At 43.7% G+C, this 20,489-nt stretch overlaps 1 protein-coding gene across 2 annotated transcripts in view; it reads right to left on the bottom strand.

The window, feature by feature from the left end:
• Positions 1-655: 655 nt before the first annotated feature.
• Positions 656-20,489, bottom strand: part of flt4 (fms related receptor tyrosine kinase 4) — a 53,460-nt gene continuing 33,626 nt past the window's right edge. For both annotated transcript variants that reach the window (XM_058649228.1, XM_058649226.1), the window contains exons 11-30: positions 18,645-18,780; positions 17,984-18,092; positions 16,202-16,561; positions 15,504-15,650; positions 14,280-14,411; positions 13,547-13,653; positions 12,932-13,067; positions 12,339-12,443; positions 12,041-12,154; positions 10,897-10,985; positions 10,102-10,291; positions 9,546-9,640; positions 3,611-3,733; positions 3,312-3,423; positions 2,989-3,088; positions 2,701-2,806; positions 2,484-2,608; positions 2,264-2,384; positions 2,016-2,101; positions 656-1,246 (exon numbers count right to left, since the gene is read on the bottom strand). In XM_058649228.1, coding sequence (XP_058505211.1) covers positions 1,027-1,246; positions 2,016-2,101; positions 2,264-2,384; positions 2,484-2,608; positions 2,701-2,806; positions 2,989-3,088; positions 3,312-3,423; positions 3,611-3,733; positions 9,546-9,640; positions 10,102-10,291; positions 10,897-10,985; positions 12,041-12,154; positions 12,339-12,443; positions 12,932-13,067; positions 13,547-13,653; positions 14,280-14,411; positions 15,504-15,650; positions 16,202-16,561; positions 17,984-18,092; positions 18,645-18,780 — 2,713 coding nt within the window. In that variant the 3' untranslated portion in view covers positions 656-1,026. The remainder of the gene's footprint in view (positions 1,247-2,015; positions 2,102-2,263; positions 2,385-2,483; positions 2,609-2,700; positions 2,807-2,988; positions 3,089-3,311; positions 3,424-3,610; positions 3,734-9,545; positions 9,641-10,101; positions 10,292-10,896; positions 10,986-12,040; positions 12,155-12,338; positions 12,444-12,931; positions 13,068-13,546; positions 13,654-14,279; positions 14,412-15,503; positions 15,651-16,201; positions 16,562-17,983; positions 18,093-18,644; positions 18,781-20,489) is intronic.

Raw genomic sequence — 20,489 nt, 5'->3', positions numbered from 1 at the left:
GATGCAGTGAGAGATATGGTAATTGTTTTAATTTGTTATTTGTCCCTTTTTCTATGCACTCCGGTCAAAATTCCTCAGCTGCACGCCCGAGTAAGATGGAAGTTTATCTCAATATCTGAAGTTTTCAAACTTTTCAGGCTCCCATGGCGACAAAGAAAGCAAAAAATAGAAAGAAACACTGCCCATTGACCCTCGGATGTCGTAACGCTCATTAAGCTGCAGTGGCTGTAATAATTCTGTCTGTGTGTTGTGAAAGTGGACTTTGCACCCAAGACGCTGCTCATCTCCACAACCCCGCAGCTTGTCATATGTGTTGAGAGCATGTAAAAAAGGGGTGTTAAGCTGCCACAGCTATCATCATGCTGACGTCCAGCACTGATAAGCGGTGCTTAGTGTGAGTCACTCCTTCATTCGGCCTACATCACTCTGTTTACCTCCGTCACTTGTTCCCCGTCCATGGTGCCACATATCCGAGCGTCTCCACCTCCACTGCATGACACAGAAACCACAAATGTCTGCTTTTGTTGGTTGAGTGGTTCATTACGCGGATCATCAGAGGCTGTAGCTTAATGGTGACCTGTAATTTGTCACAGCATTACAAGATCTGGACCTAGAACCTGGGGATGCTGGAACACTGACTCACGGAGAAAAGAGAGACGATAAATTTCTTTATTTTTTTCCCTTATGAGTCATAATCTGAACAAACATATGAATTCTCTGTATATTAAAAGATAAAAAATATAAATGTGTGAATAGAAAATACTGAGGATGTGTTTTTGTCATCCTGCTGCCACCCAGTGGCTGGTTAGAGAAACATCAAGCACACGCACAGCTTTGTCTGTCGAAAGGCAAACAAGAACTTTGAGATGAGTAGAGGTCAGCTCCGGCCATAAGGATCAATAACCTGATCATTAATAAACGACTAGTTACATGTCATCACTGGGATGTTGTGAAATCCTACACATGTCCCGTCAGCTGAGCTGCTTTGAACCCCTTCACTTCTTCCAGGCCGCGTTTCAGGTGAGCTTACACGTTAGAGGAGGCGAGGCAGGGAGTGTCCGGCGAGGAGAAGAAGTCGCAGAAGCCCTCGGACAGATGTCCGTACTCGTTGTTGTAGAAGGTCTGACCTGATAGCTGGCTGAAGAAGGTGGGGCGGTGCCACGGGCTGATGGCACCGACGCTGCTTTGACCCAGAGAACCATGGGAGGCTGTGAGAGGCTCCGTGCTGCTGCTGCTGTCCATTCGACTGGGGACAGGGAAACAAAGAAACAATCAAAACAACATCAGCCACTTTGAGTGCAGGGTATCAAACACATTTCCAAATGCATGTGCACGAGCAGGATTGCACGGTTCAAAATGGACAGATAAAGCTGCTGATGTGTTGTAAACTGTACTTTCATCACTGATGTTCACCCCTGATCCTGCATTTACATTATTCATGTGATAAATCATGTAATTGCTGCTCTCAAAAGGTCCAGTGTGTAAAGAACAAGTGACATTTAATGGTAAGATCTTCCCTGCTGTTGCCAGAGAGGATGCTATATATAGTTATATATCTATATATCTCTATATATATACATATATGTGAAAGGCTTGTTCTAAGCTATGAAAACAACAGGTTTTATTTTTAGAATAATTAAATGCTGCCTGCTTTTGTTTCAGTGACTGTCGCAGACCTGAAAAAAGTTCTTATTCGTCACTTGTAGGAACAGTTTGTTCTTTTTAAATTCGTAATGTAAGTTGCTTCATAATTTTCCGTGTTTTTCTCAGAACAGGCGTTTGGTTTTACTGACTCACACTGTTGCTCACACACTGTCAGCCTCATACACATATCGAGACGGCACTGACGCTCACTTCCTTTATCGATCTACTGCAGTTTCACTCCACATGAACGACTCTGACTCAGTTCTACATGTTTCCGATAAAGAGAGAACGGTTCGCAGTGAGTAAGCACTTCCTGTCACTATCTATACATCTCTTTGTGAGGGTTAAACAATAATAATATATAAAATTACCTTTTTAAGGCGGCGCCCCTGTGCTGGTGCTCAATTCTCTCAAATTCTTCAGAGGCCAGAACCATCCCGCTGTCTGTCTGGTTGTCCTGAGTAGAGACACAGTTTGACATCACATGAATTAAAATAGCTTTACGTTGACCCCCAGTGTCACTTTAAAGATGATTATCTGAGGAGAGAATTCTAAAAGTCGACTGGCATTCAGAAAATGTCAGCAGCCGGGTCACGTGATGAGACGACAGGGCGCTTACCTGAGGAGCTTTCTGTGGGAACATCTCCAGGGGCGACTCCTCAAATGTCTTCACTCTGGGCTGGCATGCGTTGGTGGGTCCCACAAAGACACAGCCGGTAAAGGGCACGCAGTTATAATACCTGATCAGAAAGTGAGAAGAAAAAACATAATTATAAAAAAAAATGGTGTGTTTGAAAATACAGATGGTCTTCATGTAGTAATATGTGCAGTACTAGTACCTGGTGGGTAGCGTGTTGCAGGCCACTCTCAGCTCCTCCTCAGACGGAGGCTGCGATGAAGCCTGTGAGAAACCGTCATCCTCTGAGCTCTGTGAGCGATTCAGAGGGATGTAGTCCTTCCCATCCTGGAGGCAACACGGAGAAGATGTCGTTAAAGCCCTGAAACTTACAAACAAACTAGGAATAAAAAGAAAACAACTTGATAAATTGAACTTGCAGGAAGACTGTTGTCCTGCAGCAGGTCTCCCAGGATCTTCACCAGAGCGGGGAACGGTGGTCTCTCTTTGGGTTCACCCTGCCAGCAGGCCAGCATGATTCCATATCTACCAGCAGAGAGCAGCACCGTCAAAATCCTACACAACATTCAGGGTCTTAAAAATAATTGACCCTATACAGTATCCTGAAGTTTTTGTTTGAGAGCATTAAAGAAATGTCAGCTTGCAAATAATATTTGACTGAAAAAAAAAAACTATGAGTGAATTGATAAATTAAAGCTTAAAGTTACATTTCAGGGGAGGCAGTTTCTGGCGATCGCATCCTGACGCCATCTTTTAACCGTTTGCAGAAATCCTCATCAATCTGTAACCCAGGGTAAGGAGATGCACCTGAAAGTGGAGTAAAGGAAGATGAAGCATTCACTCATGCAGCAGGGATGGGAAAGGAGACTTTATGTTATATGTGTGTGTGTGTGTTTTTTAAGTTTGTTCTGCAGATAAAAGTTAGCATACAAATTAAATTGCAAATTGCTTTTGGCAGGAAGAGAGAGACTCATAGAACATCAAAACCCTGTTTTCTTGAAAGGATGAAATGAGTTGGTTTTGTCATTACCCAGTGAAAAGATTTCCCAGAGCAAAACTCCAAAAGACCACACATCACTCTGGCTGGTGTACACTTTGTCAAAGATACTCTCTGGAGCCATCCACTTTAAAGGCAGACGAGCCTGAGGGAGCATTAAAACACCAGACAACAATTACAAGATATTTTCCAGACACCTGCATATGAAATGTAGTCATTATGTGGGTTATTAAAAAAGAGAAAAAAAAAGTGCAATAGTTCTCGCAGTAAAAGGAGATGAATAATAAACTCAAGTCTATTAGGTGAGTATATTGAGTGTGGGGACGCCGTACATTGCCTTTCCTGACGTAGTCGGGGTCTTTGTATATGTCTCGGGCCAGACCAAAGTCACAGATCTTCACGATGTTGTTCTCTGACAGGAGAATGTTCCGTGCTGCCAGGTCTCTGTGGATACACTGCAGACACACACGCGATCACACATACATCACAACACTGCAGACAGGTGTGTGTGTTTGTGAATTACAAGCATGATGAGCTAAAACAGAGGTCTCAAACATGTGGCCCCTCAATCTATTTCATGTGGCCCTCCACTCCAGTTAAAATATTTGCTTTTGACATTTTTTTATTTTGCATATAATAAGGTTTTTATTGTGATATACTGTATATATACACACACATTTCTTTTCGAAACAGCATGACAAATGTTATTGCAATATCATGATGGAATATTGATGTGATTTTAAGCATATATCATGAACAGTTGGACTTTTTCTCACTTGACTGGCCCCCTCCTGACCAGACTAGACTCTCAGTGGCCCCCAGGTCATTTGAGTTTGAGACCCCTGAGCTAAAAGGTTAAAAAGTGTGTGTACTTGTGTTGTTCCTTTAGGACGTTTTCTGATATAAACCCTGTCTTAGTCTCATGGGGACTGAAGCTCGGTTCTAATGATGCAGAACCTAATGTCTGAGGCTCTGGTGAACGTTAGGATTCAATTGTCCAAATGGAAGTCCATGCAAGTGTCCAAACAAGAATAAGTGTGCAACCTGTATTTATGAGCCATATTCATTTTGTATTATGTTCATGTAATTTTGCTCCGTGCCACTAGGGGGCTGTATTTACTGTGTGGCTCAGTTGACCTCGAGTCAGCCAAGTTATGCCATTTAACCTAGGGAAACCAAAACACAGGTGTTGCTGATTTAGGCTGATTTAGACCTTAGTGATTTGATGTAGTGAGCAATTCGGTTTGTTGTTTTTGTTACGTGTATTATGTGTTAAAGTTATTCCTGCTGTATGTTTATGAAGGAAATAAACCTGCGAGATAATTGTAATATTACCGGACTTTACGTTTTGCTATGTTCGAGCGCACAGGGCGCACGTCTAAACTAAATCCTCCGTATTAGCAACCAGTACTGCTTCGTTTAGAACTTAGCCAGTACATTTAGGTCGAAAACCTGATTCGATTTGGAGTACAGTATCTCCGCCTGTCACGCGGAAGACCGGGGTTCGATTCCGACGGGGACGCGGATCTGTAACGTTGGGTATTTACGTGTTCGTTCGGAAACCACGGATGTGAGGTGGGCAAATGTTTGGAGTTGCCGATCGAGCTACAGGGCCAGCGAAATACCAACATCATCACACCGGGACACTATTCATCAAAGCCGGCCAGCGCTGGATTGGGGTATGTGTTGATCAGCGCTGATATTATGAATGGCCATGGTCATGGTAATTGCAATGCATTGGTAGCAGACTGCGCGCCGAGACGAGTTGTTGCGCAACGCAAACTATTTGCGGGCGTATTGATTAATAAGCCAATTCACTTTGCGTGGTCATTATGGCTGAAGAGGGAAAAAGAATAACTTGGCCATGAGACTGAGCTTGGTGTGGGTGCAGGGGTAAAATCTGTCACTGAAAAACGTGTGGTTAAATTAGCACACCCAAAGCTTTGAAAAAATAAGCACTTTAGAAAAGGAAAGAAAGTCTATTTTTGGCAAACTGTCCAAAGTAAAATAATCGATTGTTAAATTGATGGGTGATAAAGAGCATGCAAATTAGGTTGAAAATGGATTTAACATGTTCAATGAGTTGTGTGACAAAATACAACAGGTACATACATCTTTATTTGGTTTATTGCCTGCTGATGAAGCAAACAAACATGAGAAGCTGAGAAGAAACAGCTTTGCAACACAAGTGGTCATTGAGGATGGATGGATGCAAAGCAGACGCTTACAAGAATGAGGATGGATGCAGCAAACCAGATGGTGACAAGAAGGAAAAGGCTCAGAACAAAGTGACACCCTTTACCAAGACTGATTCTATTTTCTGCCTGTATTGTGATGTTGATGGTCATGCTTTGGAACAATGTTTTAAACTGGGAAGAAAGACACACAGGGAGAAACTGGACTTTCTAAAGGAGAAAGGTCTGTGTTTCAGTTGCTTGTGCACAGGACACTTGAGCTATTGTGACAGGCGCATCACTTGCAAAAAGTGCAATCGAACGCACCCCAGTGTTTTGCACATTGGAGAGAAGGAAAGGGTTACTCTGAAGGATCAGAAGAATACTGAGCAGTCAAAGATTTCTGACAGCTGTACAACATCCTCCGCTTGTGGTCTTACAGGGGCTGGCCACTGCAATGGAATTCTTCCCATTTTGCCTGTTACGGTGAAGTGCTCGAAGGGAAACAAGGTTATTGAAACCTATGCTTTTCTGGACCCACGAAGTACAGGAATTTTCTGCACCAGGAAGCTCATTGACAAGTTGAAGGTGGAAGGACGCAAATTTAAAATTCATATCCGCACCTTGGGCCATAATAATGCAGTAGAAAGCTCCATTGTTGACAATCTGGAGATTTCAGGATTTTCTGATGAGTGCTTCTATCCACTTCCCAAAGTGTGTACACAAAGAGATGCCTGTCTCTACAGCTAACTTCATCAGCGAAAGGGAGCTGAGAAAGTGGCCTTATTTGGAGGATGTAAACATTCCAAACATAAACACTGATGTTGACCTGTTAATGGCACAAACGCCTCCAAGTTGATGGAGCCTTGGGAGGTGATTAACAGTCGTGAAGGTGAAGATGGACCCTACGCGATCAGAACCCTGCCGGGGTGGGTAATAAATGGTCCGTTACAGGGAAGTAGTGACTGTGGAAGTGACCACCCTTCAGTCTATGCCAACCGAATCGCTATTGACAGAATTGAAGAACTGTTAACCAGCCAGTACAACTACGACTTCAATGAGCAAGCCTCTGTAGAACAGGAAGAAATGTCAAGGGGAGAAAATAAGTTGATGGAGATAAGGGGAAAACTCTGCTCAGCTTCAGAACGGACACTACACGTTTCAACTGCCTTTCAAAGGGAAAGATGTTTTGATGCCAAACAACCTTGGTGTTGCCATGCAATGTGTTCATTGTCTGAAAAGGAGACTTCAGAAAGATGTAAGCTTTCATGAGGAGTACAACAACTTTCTTGCTGATGTCATTAACAATGGCTACGCCGAAGAAGTGCCGCAGCACCAGTTTGAAACAACAGGGAAGGTGTGGTATATCCCATCCATGGAAGGGACTGAAGGCAGAAGATCTTGTGAAGCAAAGATGGATGGAAGGCCCAGAATTCCTACGAGAACCTGAAGAAATGTGGCCAAAATTTCCTGTGGATATAAGTGTCACTGCTGACGACCCAGAAGTAAAGAGAAATCTGACGGTCAATGCAGTACTTGTTGACACCAACACCACATCACAACTGATGACCCATTTCTCTGATTGGCAAAGATCGAAGGTTGCAGTTGCATGGCTCATTAAGCTGAAAGGAACTCTGCTCAAACTAAGTAAGAAAAGAAAAGAGTTGGAGCTTGCAAACACCAGTGCTAATGGAACAGCAAGGTTGGATGTGCAAAAGGAGATGCAAGCTTTCTCAACATCACTTGGGACTCAGAAGGTGACGCTGGAAGATCTCTTGGAGGCTGAGACCTCCATAATCACTTTTTGTCAGCGAAAGAAATTCCCCACTGAATTTGCTGCGCTAACCTCTGGTAAGCCACAAGTGCAGAGAAGTAGCAGTATCTTCATATTGGATCCGGTTCTAGAAGGAGGACTTATACGAGTTGGGGGACAGCTGAACAAGGCAGCAATCCGTGAGGACATTAAACAAAGGACAAAGAAGGGAATCAAGTGGAGCTTTAACCTTCCAGCTGGGTCCCATCACGGTGGCGATTGGAGCGCATGATACGGATGATCAGGAAGATTTTGTGCTCTGTGCTCCGTCAGCAAACCTCGGATGACGAAGGGTTCCATACCGTGCTCTGTGAGGCTGAAGCTATGCTCAACGATCGCCCCATCACAAGGCTGTCGGAGGACCCCAACGACCTTGAGGCGTTGACGCCAAACCATCTGCTACTCCTCAAAGAAAAACCAGTTCTCCCACCAGGACTGTTCGACAAAAGGGATGTTTACACAAGGAGTAGGTGGAAACAAACCCAGTACATCTCAGATCTCTTTTGGAAGAGGTGGATCCGTGAGCACTTTTACAGGAGCGTCAAAAATGGAACCAGGAGAAGAGAAGTTTTGTTCCTGGAGACCTGGTGGAACATGGATGCTAGGAAGAGTCCTGGAAACCTTCCCTGATAAGAGAGGTCTGGTACGTGTGGTTCTTTTAAAGACCAAAACAAACATCATTGAACAACCCATAACCAAAATATGCTTGCTTAATGAAGCTAAAGAGTAATTGTTTCCCATTTAAAATGGGCTATTTTTTTTGGTATTTGTCTCATTTCAATTTGGTGTAATTGCTCTGGTGGACGCAATTAGGGGCTGGAGTGTATGAGCCATATTCATTTAACCTAGGGAAACCAAAACACAGGTGTTGATTTAGGCACAGGGATTTAGGCTTGAAACTGCTTTTCAATATTTGTAGTACTTTTTAGACCCACTCGTAGGCTGACAGGACCTCATTCCCAGAATGTAAACAGTGTCCGCCATCTTTGCTAACAGTTACGCTAACAGGACCAAGTGTCACCGGTGGGCACGTAACAAAGAAAAGAATGAAGATATTTCTCAACTCGGGGGAAACTGAGTTTGGGAAGCACAATTTTTCAAAAATACTAGCCCTATTCTAGTAATACAAAAATCGGTGAAGTATTCCTTTAAGTGTGGGTGGACTGGACAGTAGGGGTGCAACGGATCAAAAAACTCACGGATCGGATCGTTCCGTGGATCAGAGTCACGGATCGGATCGTTCCGCGGATCAGCAAAAAAAAGTCTGCCACAGTATTTTCGCTGGAGATGGCGCACCGTCGTAACGTGGCTCAAGCACTTTCAGCATGTGTTTAAAGCCCTCGTTTTGCGCAAGCGAATATGGCCTCATGTCTGCACCTATAAACACACGATAGCGTTTGTGATGGCTTTAGCCCGGTCTGATTTGTAACTAAGGGCTGCTTAAATGCCGCGATGAAAAGCGGTTGTTGAGCAGTCTTCGTTGTCACTCCTGTCAGTGAAACACCGGGGTGATGTCGCTTCAAATGCGTGGCCATGCTTGATGTGTTTCCACTGTCATGTGGCTTTCTTGTGCCACAGTGCCGACACACCGTCACAGTTTTATCCACTAACCTCTTTCCTTCGTCATTATATTTGACAGGGAAGTCAAAATGCTCCCATACAGGGGTTTAAATGACGCGCGGCGTTCAAGCTCCTCCGTTCCTCCGCTCGACATGACCACGCTGTGTGCGCACAACTTTTTTTTTTCATAAATCAATCCGCGGATCACGTGTGTGCCGAACCGAAGATATTGATCCGAACGGATCACGGATCAATGATGATCCGTTGCACCACTACTGGACAGTGTCTCCGTCAGCCGGCTCACTGCAGTAGATCCAACATCATTCACAAAGCTGTCACGTAAACGTGCCTCGAGGGCGAGACAAATGTGAGTCCCATCAGTTCGTTAATATCTTTATCACTTATAACTGCTTTTTCTTCTCGCGGGTTTTGACTTCATTATTCATCAGACAGTCAGACTGTAGCTGAATACAAATATAAGTCATCACTTTATGCATCATAAAAGAATATGTGGCCACTAACAGCACATCTACACAGTATGTGGAAGTACACACTATAAGTTGCTTATAATTGGTTGCAATACTGAATCCTTGCACAGCTCCAGTTATTAATGTCCACTTTTGGAATTAGCAAGAACAGAGAAAAATATGACACAGGTTACAACCTGCTGCCTGTAAAGCCGACCTCATGAACTGCCTTTTTCAAATGATGTCAATTAACCTTTCTGGAGGCCAGGAAGTCCATCCCTCGAGCCACCTGGAAACTGTAGCAAATGAGATCTTCTATGGTCAGAGGAGTTTTCCACAGGTCGTCCACTGGAAGGGGAAACAGAGGGAGTGGGACAACCACAAAGAGAAAAAAGGAGAATGAGTGACTATCTATTATCACAGTATCTATACAGCTATAAGCTTTGAGGATTGCAGAGGGATCCGAAGCCAATTGCAGCAAAGATTGGACAAGAGTGGCAGGGTCCACTCTTGACAGGTCACCAGCCCTTTACAGAGCCAACATTCAGAGACAAACAGCCATTCCCACGTACAGTTTACGGGCAATTTACTCTCCAATTAACCGAACATCAATTTGCATGTCTTTGGACTGTGGGAAGCCTGGAGTCGCCAGAGAAAACACACACACACACACACACACACGCGGAGAAACATGCAAACTCCACACACAGAAAGGACCCAGTCACACCAGGATACAGACTGAGAACCTTTGTGTGAGGCGCTAATGCTTAGCATTACCAATTTACTCTCGTGTGTGGAAACAAACTCACTTTTTTCCACATCAGGCCTCTGATTAATTGTGTTGGATGATGGAGTCTGGGGACAGGTGGTTGGAGAGGAGGAGGAGGTGGAGGAGGGAGAGGAGGGAGAAGAAGACGAAGGCGGTTGACGAGCTTTTTGGTCCATTTGACCCGCTTCAATCATCCGTCTCACCTGGCTCTGGGTTTTCGGAGAGCGATCCTTAGGGGGGGAAACGACGGCAAAAAAAAGAGTCTGTGTTAAATTAAACCAATAAATAATTACATTGAAAATGTGCCAGAGTTAACCAAGAGGCTATTTCTCATCTGAAATCCCTGGATAGACAACACTCTCACCATTGAAAGAGAATATATAATTGAAACAAAAAAGATATGCAGAACAGTTCAACTGTTCAGTGAAAAGAGAATCCAGGACATCACATTACACGGTACTAAAACAGATACTAAAAACGTAAATGTACAATTAAAGTAGGTAAATTGGAAACATGGAGACATAGTACAAGACATAAACTGTGCAATACAGTTACAACAAATTATTAAAAATTAAATAAAAACGGACGCACAAGAGATAATGCATGCACAGTATATAAAAAACATAAAACGGCCTGACACAGCAAGTATAAAAAACATACCTGCAGGCGACAGCAGAGGATGTCTCAAGACACGTACGTGCATTTCAGTCTTTAGTGCTAAGAGACCCGAGCCTTCATTGAGTTTGTGAGTGTTATTATATTTAATAAAGAAAAGACAAAGAATAGAAATAAAATTAAACTAAAATGATGAAAGGTTCATGCAGTCTTCTGATACCCTGTAAGGGAGGAAGAACTCTCTCTTGGCTCGTAGGAAGTTGGACAGGTTCCCGTACTTGCAGTATTCCACAATCACCATCAGCGGACCTGGTGGTACACACGCATTTCAATCACAACAGTAAAAAAAAAACAAAAAAACCCAAACAGCCACAATCTTCATTTAACGCACTTCACTTGATTAAAACACCGAAATGATTTCTTGCGCTCACCGAGCGACAAATTCCTTTCCTCACACAATATTTTTTAATCACAAAGTGCTGCGTCTGCTTTCTGTCTGAGAACATCAGCGTGGTCTAAGGTGAAAATGATACACATTTTCAGATGTAGACCTTTCAAAATGATTTACAGGTCAAATGGCGAGAGCCGACAAGGAAATAAGGCAGTTGTTTTGCATCTTAATGTGGCTGGGCTGTTAAAAAGAAATGTGTGAAAGGTACGGGGGGTGAATGCAGTGATGTAAACCCTTCATTAAACAGGAATTCACTCTGACGGCAAAGCACAGCACGAGGGACGTAAAACTGCAGGTGTATATTTGTAGTAAACAATAAATATGTGACCTACAGTTTCATTTAAATAAGCCAAAACAACCCTATGTCTATCACATTAAAATGCACATCATATCCTTTAAAATAAGAGACGAGGAGGAGAATCTGAAAGTGCGTTTACAGATGAACGTGAGGTGTTCTTCAGGGTGAAAATGCCATGGTGACGCAGGAGGTTAGAGGAGAATGAGCACAGCAAACCTTGAAGTAGATGTGCTACACCAGCTGAGGACCACACTTTTATTTATTTATTATTAACCACTGTAATTTAGAAAGTAAATTTATACTGTGTGTATTGAATATAAAGTAAGTTTGCATGCTCTCCCCCGTGTGTGCGTGGGTTTTCTCTGGGTTCTCCGGTTTCCTCCATCAGTCCAAAAACATGCAACATGGGGATTAGGTAAATTGGATTCTCTAAATTGAGTGAATGGTTGAATGTCTCTGTGACCCTGTGAGGCACTGGTGATCTGACCCCAACTATCGCTCATGTCAGCTGAGATTGGCACAGCCCCCCCCGTGACCCTCATGTGGAGGATAAAGCGGTACAAGATGGATGGATGGATGGATGTATAAAGAGGTGTAATCCATGTGTGTGCTCACCGTTTGGTTTGGTGCAGGCTCCCAACAGGTTGACAACATTCAGGTGATTGCCGATGTGAATCAGTATCTTCAGCTCTGACATCAAGGCTTTGTGCTCACTGGCTGTGGATCCGTCTGAATCGCACACAAAGTTCGACATCGTGCATAAAAAAAAAACCCATTCTCGTTGTTTATGTAATGCTTAAATGCGTGCGCTCTGACCGAGCCATGTGCTGCACTCACAGCATACACATCTGCATTTGAGTTGCTTAATCTGTTCGAGAGCTGCACATATACAGTTTAAAAAGACAAATCTCACCCTTCAACATCTTGACAGCAACCGTGTCCAAACTGTTGCTCTTGCTGATGCCGTAGATCGATGCCTCAATTACTTTCCCGAAGGCACCGTGGCCTAAAACTTTTCCTACGCCAGGAGAAAGGAAGGAAAAAACGTGTAAACAATAGAATTTGATCTATGTGGGCTTGTTTTTAGTCTCACTGGAATAGCTGTGGTTTGAGAGCAGTTGCAGAACGTAAATGCATCTGGAAACCATAGAGACCAAAAGCGGCGGAATTATAACCTGAATTGCAGCATTTGGAAAACAACATGCTCTCATAAGTTGCCATCGTGGGATCGATGTGTTACCACGAGGCATTTTGTTTTTTGTTTTTTTTAAAGAAAAGCTTTGCTGGGAATGAGTACATATTTAACATTAGCACTTTACCCAGCTGGCTGCAAACCAAACTCATGGCATTATGGATTCTGAAAATGGAAAAGTAATTCAGTTTCATCCATCTACCCACTCTTCTCCACACCCTTATATTCCCTCACAAACACTCCTCCTCCCCTCTCATGCGGTACTTAATCCAACCATTCATCAGTTCATCCGCTCTTCTCTCCTGACGGCTCACCCAATCGCAGTCTGTCTCTGGAGATCTCCCACTGTGAGGAGTCGTAGGGCAGGTATTCGCACTGCTCGTCCAGCGGCACTTCCCCTGGGTCCATAATGATGGACAGATAGCCGGTTTTTATGTCCGCTGGGTTAACCTGAGGTACACAGAGAGAATAGAGCAAGAGCGCTGTGAGGTGAAGAGATGGCGTCGAGCTGCAAATAACAGATGAGGGGGCGGAAACGCAAAGATCTAAAAGGAAAAGGTTAGAAGGACAAAAATGCAATACATGAAAAGGAAGAAAAGAAAAGAAGCAGGGGCATTGATGGACGTGAGCGGACACGAGCGCAAACACAAAACAGAGAATTCGATAATGATGGTGCCACCGTGTGAATTATGCCAGAGAGAATTTGAGAGAATGTTGACATGACAATAGAGGGAAATAAGAAGCAGTTTGAGCCCCATTATATGAATGTTTGTAGCTGGAGTGACTAATTGGGCTCAGATCTCAGCTGCAGACTCTCTGAGGTCAAACAGGTTGCGCTTGCGTGCCAACTGTGTCATGCTGCGATGCAGAGGTGAAAGTGTCTCCATCACAGACTGAGGAGACCCGGAAGACGTGTGGCCCACTCTGACCCGTTTCACGTTGCAGAAAATGATGATGAGCATGGCCCAGAAGAAAACGGCAATGACTCCAGTCCCGATGAGGATCACAATCTCCACGTTGGCCTTGTCGATTGAACCTTGACAGAGAAAATGACACAAATCTATTTACTCTTTTACACCATTAGGGGGCTGTATTACAAAAAGCTCACCATTTCCCCCTGCAGTCACCTGAGGGTTAGGTTACACCAGGGTGCTAAATAAGCATATATTCAATATATCAAGCATTCTTTAATAACTCTGCTAAATTATTCATCCCGCACATGAAACGTGCCAGAAGTCAGTGACTTTGACATTAAACGTGGAGAACTGTCCGTGTAACAAAAGCACAAAAAAAGAGGTGAATGATTTAGGTGCAGACCTGTACAGCCTGTGTGTTGAAGGCCTGAGCTCGAGGGCAAGTGTGATTTCAAGCCTGAGTGCACGCGAAAAAACATGTCAGTGACGCGAGTGTCAGAGAAGAGTCGGTGTGTTCCAGTGACTGTATTCTATCAGCCGCTTTCTGAGTATTTCTGTGCACTTGTACGTCTATCTTTGTGAGGACCTCGTGAGAACATGTTTGGTTTGTCCCCACGTCAGGTCACGTCTTTCAAAGAGTTGCGCGCGGTTATTTTAAGAGGCTAAGAATGTAATGCATAGCAATAAGTGTTCCAACAAAGATAGGAGTGCAAGCTTGTTTGTGTGTGTGTTTGTGTGGCTGTCTCACCTATGACCTTCACAGCAGCTGAGGAGTGGACACATCCACGCTGGTTGCAGGCTGTGCAGGTGTAAAGCCCGGCGTCCTCCTCACGCACCCGCTGGATGCTGAGAGTGCGGTTTGAATCCTGCAGCTGGATCCCTGCGAGGAGGCACGGGGTGATTAGTGGCGCACGCACACACACACACTGTGGCTGCGGGTCGGTGCACTGTGACTTTACTTCTCACGTCATAAATTCCCCAACATCTTTGGTAACATTTCTCGTCACACCTCTGGATGCCACGACAGAGCTCATTTATAACCCCCCCCACCCACACACACACACACACATGTCAAGCTACATATCAGGAGCCCCTGTGAGTGAACCCAGAGCAACAGCTGTCACTCAGAAGACCCACACTGCCCACCCCTCCTCTCCCTCATCTCCTTCAGATGTAAGAGGATATGCACACTGAGAAAACTAATGAGCCAAATCCATCAGCCTGTAGGGTGTTTGTCTGTGTGTGTGTGTGTGTGTCTGTTTGGACAAGTTGCACAAGTATAACAATGAGTGCGTGGGTGGTTTTGTGTAAGTATATGCGCGTGTGTGTGTGTTTCTGTAATTGTATGATTACTATTTATCATAATGCAACTTGGCCACAAAAAAAAAAGAAAAAAATGGTACCATCTGCTTGAAGTTGTCAGTATTTGTGTCGATATTAACACAACTTATTGTTTTACTACACAAATGATACAAAGCCAGAATGGAGAAGACTTTCCTGGAAACTGACCTGAACAAAAGAACCTGCGAAATCTGCAAATTAAGATCCAGCATGCACCTCTTCATGAGTAGCTGTTGTATGTGTGTGTGTGCACGTGTTTACCACTTCAGGACATTTTCTGACCTTGTCAGGACCAGTAGTCCTCATGGAGACCGAAAACCTAGTCCTAGCTCAAATCTTTGGGGCTAAGATTTAAATAAAAATAAATGACACCTTTTATCAGTCCCGCGGGGGGAAGTTCCTTCTCTGCATTTAACCAATCCTCTGCTAGAAACCTTCCTAGAATTAAGAGTAGCACCTGAGTAGTTCCCTTCCCACCTGGTCACAGACTGCCCATTTGCATTGTGGGTTAGGTTCAATGCAGTGTCTTTAGAAGTATAGCTGCCCATACCTGTGTGTGTTTGGAGCTACTGGCTCGGCAGGTGCACTGTTGTGAAAACAAGTATTGCCTGGTGTAGGTGTATTTTCACACCTGACATTTGGTGGAGAGGATGGTTGTCTTTGAACCAGGAGAGGTGGGGCAGAGGTCTGCCTTCCACGTCGCACTCCATCCGCAGAGACTCCGTCACGTTCACCGTCTGGTTGGTGAGACTGCGCTTGTACCGCGGCGCCTCCAGGGCTGCATACAAAAACACAGGAAAACAGGAGACAGAGCGGGAGAGGGAGAGGCAGAGGGGGGGGAAACATATCTGTCACTTGTCTGCATTTGTGTGATCAGCACACAATCAACTCAAGCCCGGGTAATGTAAATGGTATTTACTGAAAGGTCTCGCAGGACGGAGGAAAGAGCAAACGTCAAAAACTCCCATTAAAATAAACATCTCTCCTCAAGGCACTGATGCAAGGTTACATCAAGCACAACATGGATGAAAAATGGATTTGTTTGTGTTTTTCAAACCCTGCAGCGTCTCAGCTCTGTACTTCCACACGGATGCTGTGCAGTCACTAAGGTACTCTCGCCATTATGTGTGGATGTGCCTAGTGGGCTGCGTGGGCACTCTGTAAGTGTTCCCTGATCCACCAGCATGTCAAGACTCGGCTCCATCTCATGTTCCCAGTGCAAAAGGTTGAGCTCTTCGATATTAATAACTGTGGTAGTACTGACTGCTTGCTGCTCCAGGCTAAGAGTGTATGTCTTTGTCTGAGGTGTTCATCTCCTTTATCTCTCACCTTTGACTGAGATGTATCTGAACAGACACTGTTTCTCCCCGATGCGTCGACTCTGAGCTTCGCACACATAATGACCCTCGTCCTGGAGCTGCACCGAGGCGATGGTGAAGTCAAGGACCCAGCTGTTAGATGGCTCCTGGAAGGAGAGCTGTCCGTCAAGCATGTCGGCGTAGCGATGCACGCTCCTGCAGTCCAGCTCCCGCGGTTTGCCTTGCTCGTCCTTCAGGGCGCGCGGGTCAAGGCGATACCACCGCAGCTGCTCGTAGGTGTAATTGTCAGCGCTGCAGCACAGGGACACTTTCTCCTGCTCCAGGAGATTCTCAGAGGGCCGGACGTCCACACTGAAGCCCTCAGGGATGGCTGTGAAGACACAGGGAGGAGCAGGTGAAATGTAGCCTCGTATGACGGGTACATTAATGAAACATTAACACCAACCCCCCTTAACTCCTTTCCTATTCTTAGCCTGATAATTGCAATCCTGCAACCTCACTTGAATATATAGCAATAACTTTTTATTTGTGGTGCTCACAAACATTTTTAAACATCAACAACAACATTCAGTGCCGGTTGCATCACTACAGTTTTAGTCAGGTCCACATAATTGTCATAAATGAGTCATTAATGCCATGCGTAGAGCTCCAAATTACCGGAGCTCCCTCCTCGTTTTGGTGTTCACAGCTGTTTTCGTGTGATTTTCTGAGTCCAGTATTCTGCTGTTGGTTGAAATCATTGTGTTGTTGACAGGACAAACAGACTAGATCCTCTACAAATATTAACTGCTTGGTAACTTGTTAAGTTTAATGTAGGCAGACTGTTTTACTGAATCAGGAAAATGAATGAACAAATGTAGGGTGGAACTAAGCTCAGACTTTGATCATTTAAGGTCCAGTTTGTAAGAATTAGTGACATTTAATGGTGGGACTGCAGACTTGCATGTCATTGAATTATGGTGGCTTCCAGAGGTGGAAATTACTCATGTTACTGTAATTGAGTAGTTTTTTCGTTGTGTGTACTTTTAAAGTAATTTTTTTAATTTGTAATTTTGCTTTTACTTGAATATGTCTTTTTGGAAGTAATGTACTTTTCTACATTCACACACTGGAAACTTTGGCAGTGAGGGATGAGGACAGATTAGTGAGTGATGAGGACAGGTAAGGGATGAGGACAGGTGAGTGATGAAGACAGGTGAGTGATTAGGACAGGTGAGCGATGAGGACATGTGAGCGATGAGGACATCAATTGGCATTGATTAAGGTCCCTGAGTGAGTGAGAAAGTTAAAGCATTTGTGACCTTTGACCCATTTTGACTGATACATTATGTGTTTGCATGTTTTATTTTGTCAGCACTTGAATTTGTAAAGGTTTGCCTTTAGTTAAAAACAATTCATGCCTCTTTAGAAACATGGTAGCACAAGATGGCCTCTTTAAAGCAACTAAGGTACCTAAATGCTCTTAAATATCACAGACTGGACCTTTAATATATAAACATAACAGGGGCTGTTGCTTGTAGGTGCCGGCCCTCAGCTTGTGCACAGGAGGCCCATGGAATAACCAACCCAGGTTCTTTGACGGAGAGTAATGCTGCCTCTGTTCTTTCTAAATCTAATTTTCTAAAGCTGTGAACACCAAGAATCAAATTCTATTTCCCTCCATTGTTACATGGGATGAAGGCAAATTCCTCAAATCTAGACAAATACATGCATTAGAGGGGGCTCTGATGGAGCCGACACACTCTGTTAGGTCGTCACGTTAATCAGCCCACGGGTGAAATAACACACTCACTGGTTACGTAGAAGTAAATCAGCCGCTCATCTTTGCCGACCTTGTTTTCAGCGGAACACTTGTACATGACAGATACGGTGGCGTTGCGGATCTGAAGCCTGCTCACTATCTGTGAGGTGGAGAAGGTGGACATTAATTCATCAGGAAGAGAAACGAGCATATCTTAAAAGCAAGTGCACTCTGCTGTCATGTAAGTCTCTGTGCCGCTGAGACAAAGCAGGCCCCGCGCCGACAGGACGACCAGAGGCAAAGTTACTTAGCGTATGTGTGTGTGTGTGTGTGTGTGTGTGTGTAATAATTTCCTCTTCTTGTTGAGGTTTATACAGTACATGCGCAGGCGTGTGTACTCAAATGTGCGCTTGGCATGTGATTCTGGGTTTGTTTATAAGCGATCCCCACAGGAAGTCTGCAGAGGAAGACTGCTCTAAATATTTCCACTGTGGAAATGGTTCTTGATTGACAAATTTGGTTCTGGAGCTCAAAAATTTGGGACGCTTACATAAAAATCACATCACCGTCCATGGATAAGTCCCTTTACATACATTTCTTCCTTCGCAGGTTATGCTTTAATCATAAATCCGACAGTCACACGTTCATATTATAATACGATTGACTTCTAAATGTGTAAAAGTGAATTTTTCCAAAGAGCAACGGGATCAACCTTTTGTCGCCCATCCACCACTTCCACAGCTGTCTCAACGTCGTCGATTTCATTCATGGCGATTTCCGAGTTAATGTCCTGCCAGTTCTGACAGTCGGCGATCCTGTCACTATGGGCTTTCCTGTCTCCTCGAACCCTGGGGACAAACACAGACATGTTCATGACATGTCCTCTCATCAACATGCGCGGCACAGAGTGGGCAGTGGGAATGAGGATCAGACGTCCTGAGGTTTTATGAGTTTCTTTTTTTTTTTTTTTTTCTCTCTCCACGCTCTGGATTGCATTTCACATCGGAGCGTCAGGGTGCATCCCAAAGCCAAGGCAATTATGTTGTGTCCTGGCAACTGATGGAAAAACTACAGCGTCAGTCGCTATTATGAAGACCCTCAAATGTGAACTGATGAAACATAAAATTAAATGTCCTTTTGCATTTTCTTTTGGAAATGCAAAGCCATATTTACTAACCAGGGCCAGTTTCACTACACCATAAATACATCCAGTAAATTGTACAGACACAGTATATGAACACATTTTAACCACTTAACAAAAGGTGCAGGTGGAACGTTTTCTTACTCCAGAGTCCATAGAGAAAAATCAACATTTTTAGCTGCTGAGTGAAACATCAACATCAATAACACATTTAAGCTTAGTGATGGATGAATTAACAGTGAATCATCAGCTTTCCTCCTTTATGTAACTTTTGTATTTCTGTGCGCTTTCATGCCCTTTTGTTGTTGATTCCCTGAATGTAATTTCATGTTTATCCCTTGTAACATCAACCTGCCAATTGGGACTACAGGAAGAAATCAGCCTCAGGCTCCAGCCTGGCATATTTACATTTTAATGTTCATTAATATGCATTGTTCCTTGCCTTAAATAAATAACTCCTGTGGTGCTATGTGATGTAAAATCAGGGAGAGGACAGTTTATAAAGCAACACAAACTTCACTTCCCAGTCAGAAAAAAACTGTCAGTACATTACAGACAGTAAAAACAGCAGTTTTTTAAATGTACACATATACTGTACATTAAAACGTTTTATTGTAGTGTCAATACAAGGCAAACCTGAATTCATACAAAAAATGCAAGCTGCTCTCGAGTCATTTTGAAAAATCTGTTTTTGGATTCTACGTGTTCCTGGTCGTTGGATTTTATTTTAGCAGGGGTAGTTTTTTCTGTCCTCTGTCCCCCCCCCCCCCCCCCCCCCCCTTTCTGAGCTGTCGCTTCAATTTTCATTTACGGATCATCAGCAAGTGATTGCATTTAATGAACATTAGAACTATTCCTAAAAGCTCATCCTGAAAACCAGCCATGATGTCATGTTGTCCTCAAATGGGTCCGTGTAATGTGAAACATGATACATTGTCCTCATTGGGTGAGAGTAGTAAACCAAACAAAAACATTGAGTTCACTCAAGATGATGAAAACCACTGTGAGGTTATGAATGTGGTTAGGTTCAGGTACTTTGATAGACTTAGGAGTTGTGAAGCTCCACTTCTGAATGAATTCAGTTAAATTCAAAATGCTTACAAGTTGTACAGTTCTTAAGAGCACTGGGGTTGTTTTAATTGCACTTTATTGACAGTTCTTATAACCTTTAAATTAGATCAGGGTTATTTTAAGTTCAATTTTGTTAGGCTGTGTGTGTTTATATGTCGTTATGTCCTGTTTTTTTGTGTTTTCAAAAAAATAATAAAATACATTTTGTATTGCCAAATGCAATACAAATCTCCACTTGAGGGACAATAATGCTCTGAACTGAAGAGAATAAAATACACTGAATATCTGTAAAAACAGACCATAATCGACTTGATTGATTTGGTCTCGATCTGAGAACTTTGCCAG

The sequence above is a fragment of the Solea solea genome, chromosome 14 (genome assembly GCF_958295425.1).
Source record: "Solea solea chromosome 14, fSolSol10.1, whole genome shotgun sequence".
NCBI classification, from domain to species: Eukaryota; Metazoa; Chordata; class Actinopteri; order Pleuronectiformes; family Soleidae; genus Solea; species Solea solea.
This window is presented reverse-complemented; position numbering and strand designations above follow the sequence as displayed.